We start from the raw sequence: 6,834 nt of genomic DNA, 5'->3' as shown, positions 1-6,834 counted from the left end.
GTAGGTCCACAAATTATTTAATAATTTTTAATCCTTGAACTATTTAAGTTTTCAATTGGGTTCTTGCTCAATACTTGTATTTATTTTTTCAGTAGATTCTTTCATTTAGTTAATTGTGGTTACGAAAAATTAATCATAATGACCTAAGTTCTAAACCCATTATTTTCACCTCTCTAGATCAGTATTTTTACATCTTCAAGCTAGGATTCTTACCTCTACAAGTTCTAAACCCATTATTCTCAACTAGGTTCTTCAATCAATATAATCACCTCCACCAAACCTAAGTACATATTATTTCACAAGTCTCTTCATCTTCACCCTATAATAACCTTGATGCAAACTCACATAATTAATCACTTGGATAGTTAAGGGGTGTTTGGTTTGGTTATTTTTTGTTTTCATTTTCACTGAAAATAAAAAATGGTGATGAAAATGTGTTTGGTTGAATTTCTATTTTCATTTTTAGTGAAAATATTTTTCCAAATGAACCAAAAACTGAAAACAATAAAATTTCGTTTTCAGTATTTTCAGTTGAAACCAGAAACCTCATTTTGGGTAAAATGAAAATACAGTGGTAAGGAATGTAATTTTAAGTAAATCTAAAAATACATTTCCTTTTCAAAACGCATTTTCAGTATTTTTATTTTTTGAAAGTAGAAAACAAGAAGTCAAACCAAACATGTTTTCAGAATTCTAATCTTTTGAAAATGAAAACAATTTTTAGGAAATGAAAACAAAAAATGAAAAATGCAAATCAAACACACCTTAATTTTCCCTAATTACAATTGGACAAAAGGATCCAATTAAAAATAAATACTCTCTTTAATTTTAAATATAAGAAAAAATACATTTTTCTTGGTTTCAAATATAAGAAAATTTCAATTAACTTTACCTTTGTTTAATACTACTATCTCTAAAATATCCTTCATTTAATTGACGTGCATCCCATTATGATTGTGATCTTATGTTATTTTAAGTAAACTAACAAATATTAATAAATAGATAAAAAATAGTCGTAATTTTATAAAATCAACCGTATATCATCATTAATTTATTTATAAATTTTATTGTCCACCTTTAATATTATAAGGGATATAAGTAAAAAAAAGTAATTAATATTATATCAAAAGTTAAAATGATAATTATTTTGGAACAATTTTTTTTCTCTTACGCAACAATTATATTAGAACGGAAGGAATATTTTTTAATTGAATTTATGCAATTAAATGCGATTAACCTTAATTAGCGTGACATTTTTTTTTTATGTATATAGTTAAGACAGAAGGAAGTACAAGTTGAATAACTCAATTAAAAAAAACAAGGATCTAACTAAAATTAAGTTTAATTACTACGGGGTCCCTGAGCTGTTATAAAGTTTTTAATTAGGTCCCTAAACTTGTATTTATTTTTTATTTAGGTTTAACAAGGACTTAATTAAAAAATAAATAAAAATTTAGAGATGCAGTTCAAAATAAAAGTTTATGGACCTATTTAAAAACAATAAATAATTTAGGGATCTAACTTAAAAATCATCAACCTCTGCGGACCTTCACGCCAATATTCTCAATTTGGAGGTTCTAAACTTAGTATTCTTAAGTTTTTCAATCAGCTTAGAACACGCAGGAGTCAAAATACAAGTATGTAGAGATTCATAGTTTTTTTAATTAGGTCCCTAATTTATTTGTAATTTTTAAATAAATTTCTGAACTTTTTTTTTTGTTTCAATTGAGTCTTAAACTTGTATTTGTTTTTTAAACTTGTATTTGTTTTTTAATTAGGTCCCTATCAAACCTAACAAAATCATTGTTATCAGAGCTATGGCAAATGCACTCTTTATTAAAAGGAACTTTTTTCTTCTCTTTTTACTATTGGTTTACAACAACAAAACTTTATCATCCTAGGTGAGGTGAGTTATATGGATTGATCACACCACCATGTCATTTGGTACAGTTAAAAACCATAGTTTTAGAAATATTATTAAGCCTCAAATCTCCTTTGATGATTTGTTCCAATGTCATTTTTGTCTCCCTCTTCTCCTTTTTCCCAGTCTAAAAATCGTACAATTTATTCTTCTGAACGACACATTTTGTGGTCTTCTTTTTACTATTCGTTTACATGAATGAAATTCATCTTTCACATTTCTGTGATATATAGGCCTAAAATACATTCCTAAAATCCAATAGCAGCAGCAACTATACGAATTACTTTCTTTTCCCTGTGGGAGGAGCTTCGATTCTTGTGATTGGATGAAACTTAAGAGCAGTGTATTATCATCATTATCACATATGATGAAACAATATTCAACAAGTGCAAAAACTGTATGACTAGGAAGAGTTTGTGTACAACGGGAAATGAAAATAGTTGTCATTTGAACAGACTATGCTGTGACAGCAGCTTGTTCTTCAACAGCCTGCGATTCTGGGACAAGGGCGCAAATGAGGTTACTGTCACCGTACACATTATCAACAGGTCCTGATACACATGTTACATTTTTAGTCTATGCATCTATTACTCAATTAAAATTATGCTGGTACTACATTCAACATAGTCCACAGACTATGAGAAATGTTAGTAACACACTAACACACTTTATTGGGTGAAATTGGATCCCACTAATTAAATATGTGTGTCTCATTCCTCATTTAGTAAGTTCTATCCCCAAATTAGTGGGATCCATGCTTTTCAACCAATAAAAAATGTGTTAGAGAATTAAAGAGTATGATATTAGCATTTCTTGTACACTAAATAAAATGAGGGTTAATTATGAGAACTTGAGAAGGATGTCATAAAATACAAGAAATTATTATATGGATTAGGATCAAGTGGTTCGAGCCAATCTCTAAGTAACGCATAACTACATTTTTTAAATTATTGCTACATGTCATGTGGAGATCGACTGAAATTACATGATTTTAGACCATACAATAATTTCTCCATAAGTAACATATAGTTATGAAACAACTACATGATTACCTGTGCTAGGCCAGAACTTTGAAACACAGACATGAAGCTGGGAAGGCTGCATATTCCCTAGAGTAAGGCTTTGTCCATGCATCAGCCATGAGCATAATGATAATCAATAGAAAGTGCAGGAACTAGGTTCAAATTGTGAATGAAGTATGCAGCCAATGGTGTATGCTATTCTTAGTAACATTATATGAATGAAGAACAAAAAATCTTTTACAGTACATTGTTGTTACTTGTTAATGTCAGCCTTTCCTTTTTCAATCTCAGGAATATCTGCTCTGATGGAAATAAGAGCATCCCAGAACCTGTCTAACCCAGCCTGCAATGATGTTTAATGGGAACAGCTTACAAGTATTCAGAGCATGAATAATTCTAATCAATTGAAAATCAACTGCAATCATGGAATGGACTTACCTTAAAGCCTCTTAATCAATAATGAATTCATGAGCAACTGTTCCATTGACTCCACGTAAAAGAACCGGGTAATAATTATGAAGGAGTCAAAGTAAAACCAAGGATCATGTACAAAGGAACAGTAATATGAAACCAGAAAAAAAAAGGTTCAAAGAAAAAAGTTTGCATTCAAAATGGCTATCTTTGATGCATCAGTGAATCCTTTAGAATCCATAATGGCTATGAAAGTGTAAGAGATTGGCAATATGAGTGCTGAGCCCCAGGGTGCAGCAGAGATGGTACCAAGTGGTTGAGGTTTGTCAAGGGCAGGAATTTATCTTTATTATAGTAACAGATAAAACAAATACAAAGACAAAGGTGTTATTAAACAGCAAGAACAAAGTCACACAAATGTTTTATCTTCACAAGAATTTCAGTTCTTGCTAAAGCAATGCACTTTTTAATGGATATAATTGAAAACATGTATGCATATTATACATAATGTCATCCATAATAGGCAATAAAAAAGCACTTACCACAGAGTGTGAAGGTAAAAATGGTGCCATGTGCTTTTTTGCACCAATAGGACCCATGTCAGGGCCACTTCCTCCATGAGGGATGCAAAATGTCTTTTGGAGATTGAGATGGCAAACATCTGCCCCGATCCAACCTGGCTAGTGAGTCCCACCTGTAAACATGAACCAATGATTCAACTATAATTTGATAATTGAACATTTGAACATAAATCTTTTGAAAATTAGGCACAAATTGTTAATTTTGGACCAACATGATACGAAGAATGTGGCAACAAAACAAACAGTTGTCAAGAGTTTTGTAAGACATGACTGAAATTTTGGATCAATTCACAATTTGGAGAAGATTCAAAACTAAAGAGAAATTAGTTCCATGAACTATATGTCTTCGGTAATACAATATCATCCTGAACAATCTACCCCAAGAACAATTCCTGACAGACACTTGGCCCAACACTAACTGCATGAATGTAAAGATATATATAGAACAACAAATACCTAGCTCAGTTTCCCTTAGTACTTGTTTTAGATTCCCATAAATAAGAAAATATATATATATATATATATATATATATATATATATATATATATATATATATAGAACAGAAAACCTGAGCATTCAAGTTGGCACCATCCATATATACTTGGCCTCCATTATCTTTTTTTTTTTTTTTTAACCATGTTATTGGTACGAAGTATCTAGTGGTTCTGCCGATGACTAATCTTTGTCGGAGAACCTGACTGACCACCTTTAGTGGGGTTCTCGCCTCTCAACCACGTTTTCTCAATCCACAATACTCGAACTTAAGACCTTTCTTAAGGGGATTGAGTCCAGTATCACTCTGACCAACAACTTGTTGGTACTTGGCCTCCATTATCATGAATAATCTTGCAAATCTCATCAATATACCTTCCTCATAAACACACTGATTTGAAGGATATGTTACCTGTAATTTAAATCAAAACCAAACTAATATAAAAAATGCCTAGGTTTCCCAACACTCTCAATTAACTGGTATGAAGTCTATAATATGTTTAAGATTCTATAGGAAGCAAGTTGAAGCATAAGTGCAGATAAGTTGTCCTTATGTGTTTTAACAGGCTTCCTCAACTTTTCTATATCAATGTTTCCCTTGGCATCAGTTCCAAGTTCCAACAGAGACAATTTTCATTCCACACATAGCAGCACCAGCAGGATTTGTACCATGTGCTGAGACAGGTATATAATGCAAACATTGCGGTAGTGGTCACCACAATTTCCAATGACCAAAAGAAGTAAGAATCATCACAGGAATTTAAGAACATTTACCAGAGATGGTAATGTAGGAAATCATTGCATCTCTTCTAAAAAATTCATAAACAAAACACATGCAAACACCTTACAATCATTAAACAGCAAGTCTCAGAATGGTTTTTCCAATGTACCTAGCCAAAATTCTGCAGCAGTGGCAGCAAATTGCTCCAGATCTAGACAACTAATGTCAGGGAACCTGCTGGGTTTCAAATGACAGGTACCTAATTTATTCAATTAATCAAAAGTAGTTACCTTGAAAAAATATGTTAACTACAAGAGCCAATGATCTCAGGTGGGTGGTGATTTCTCTTCAAAATCTAGACAACGAATTTAGTATCACCAACAGCTGATCATTGTAATCAATATTTTGAATGCTGCAACATGGCGGAAGTTTGATAGTGTAAGAGAATACCACTTCTGTCTAGTTTCAGTTGTAGGGCAGTTATAACTGTCTTGTCACTAGGATTAGTCAATGCTATTTCGTGCGAAAGTTATGCATGCACGAATCGCACGAATTAGTTGTACAAGGGAAATATTGTTTTTTATTAGTTAAAAACCAATGTTAACATTGACAATATTAAAGTTGGAGGTTTCAATATCGGTTAAAATCTGATGTTGAAAGCTGAAACCAGTCAATCTTAAAAGCTTATGTTCTGATAGTGCCAAAAATAAATAATAATTAAAATAAAAGATAAGTAATTGGCACAAATACGGGTTCGTACATATTTTACGAAAACTGTTTCGTACTGATAAGCATTAGTCATACACAGATATAGATTTTTTTTTTGTCCATATACATAGATATGGATTGTACACAACAGTAGCTTACACCAATCAATAATAGAAAGATTTCTCTGATTCTCTCAAAACTTGAATATATAGATAGTTGAAGAAGTGATGCACACAATGTATGCAATGAATAGTACAAGTGCAAATCCCTCAACAATTAGAGAAAGGATTAAACATCTATATATCAAGTAAGTTTATAAAACACAACACCTAAATTCAATTTAAATATCAGCGCTGGCTGTGTTTCCTTGTCATTCTCTTCAACTGTTTGGTATGTTTAAGTTGAATTCAAAATGAACAAACTTACGGGCAAACTAGGTTTTGTTTGGTTTCTGCATCTGACTATCTGTTCTGTTGAGTGGATTGTACTGCTGGACTGTACCACTCCTTTGTTTGGGTCTTCGCCTTCTATTTTGGGCCTCGTCATATTAGAACTTTTAACAAAAACACCAAAACTATATATATATGCCATCCTAGATTAAATTAAAAACAACAAAAACCATATAACGTGTTAAATTATTGTTTTTAAAATTTTAATAAAAAATATATAATTAAATTTAAAATTAATTAAAATGATTTATTAAAACAATAATTAAAAATAAAAATTATAATATATAAATATATGTCAATTTATATATATTATATTAAATCTTGTAATAGTTAATTTTTATTTAATAATAGGTTTTTAATATAAATATATTCATTTAAAAAGATGTAATTAATTATAATATTTAGCAATATTATTATACGTATATGTATTATATTTAAAAAATAACTAATAATTAATAGTATGAAGGAAAATACTAATTTTTTAAATATTTATAAAAAATACTATATTAATAACATCAATTGTGTGTC

At 30.6% G+C, this 6,834-nt stretch overlaps 1 protein-coding gene across 1 annotated transcript; it reads right to left on the bottom strand.

The window, feature by feature from the left end:
* Positions 1 to 2,377: 2,377 nt before the first annotated feature.
* On the bottom strand, positions 2,378 to 4,768 carry LOC114383780 (glycine dehydrogenase (decarboxylating), mitochondrial-like). The gene is made up of 5 exons (XM_028343521.1): positions 4,705 to 4,768; positions 3,897 to 4,030; positions 3,201 to 3,286; positions 2,974 to 3,041; positions 2,378 to 2,472 (listed from the first exon to the last, which is right to left on the bottom strand). The coding sequence occupies exons 1-5, from the start codon at positions 4,766 to 4,768 to the stop codon at positions 2,378 to 2,380; spliced, it is 447 nt and encodes a 148-aa protein (XP_028199322.1).
* Between the last annotated feature and the right edge of the window lie 2,066 nt (positions 4,769 to 6,834).

Source organism: Glycine soja, chromosome 14 (assembly GCF_004193775.1).
Source record: "Glycine soja cultivar W05 chromosome 14, ASM419377v2, whole genome shotgun sequence".
In the NCBI taxonomy this organism is placed as follows: domain Eukaryota; kingdom Viridiplantae; phylum Streptophyta; class Magnoliopsida; order Fabales; family Fabaceae; genus Glycine; species Glycine soja.
Note: the sequence above shows the minus strand (reverse complement) of the source record. Positions and strands in the feature narration are given on the sequence as shown.

What these genes read in the sequence shown, in the direction of transcription:
- LOC114383780 (XM_028343521.1), bottom strand. Translation starts at nt 4,768, where the DNA reads ATGGAGGCCAAGTACCAACAAGTTGTTGGTCAGAGTGATACTGGACTC. An exon ending in ACTCAATCCCCTTAAGAAAG is followed by an intron (nt 4,031 to 4,704) that starts GTCTTAAGTTCG and finishes CTCACTAGCCAG; the next exon opens with GTTGGATCGGGGCAGATGTT. An exon ending in GGAAAGGCTGACATTAACAA is followed by an intron (nt 3,042 to 3,200) that starts GTAACAACAATG and finishes GCATGGACAAAG; the next exon opens with CCTTACTCTAGGGAATATGC.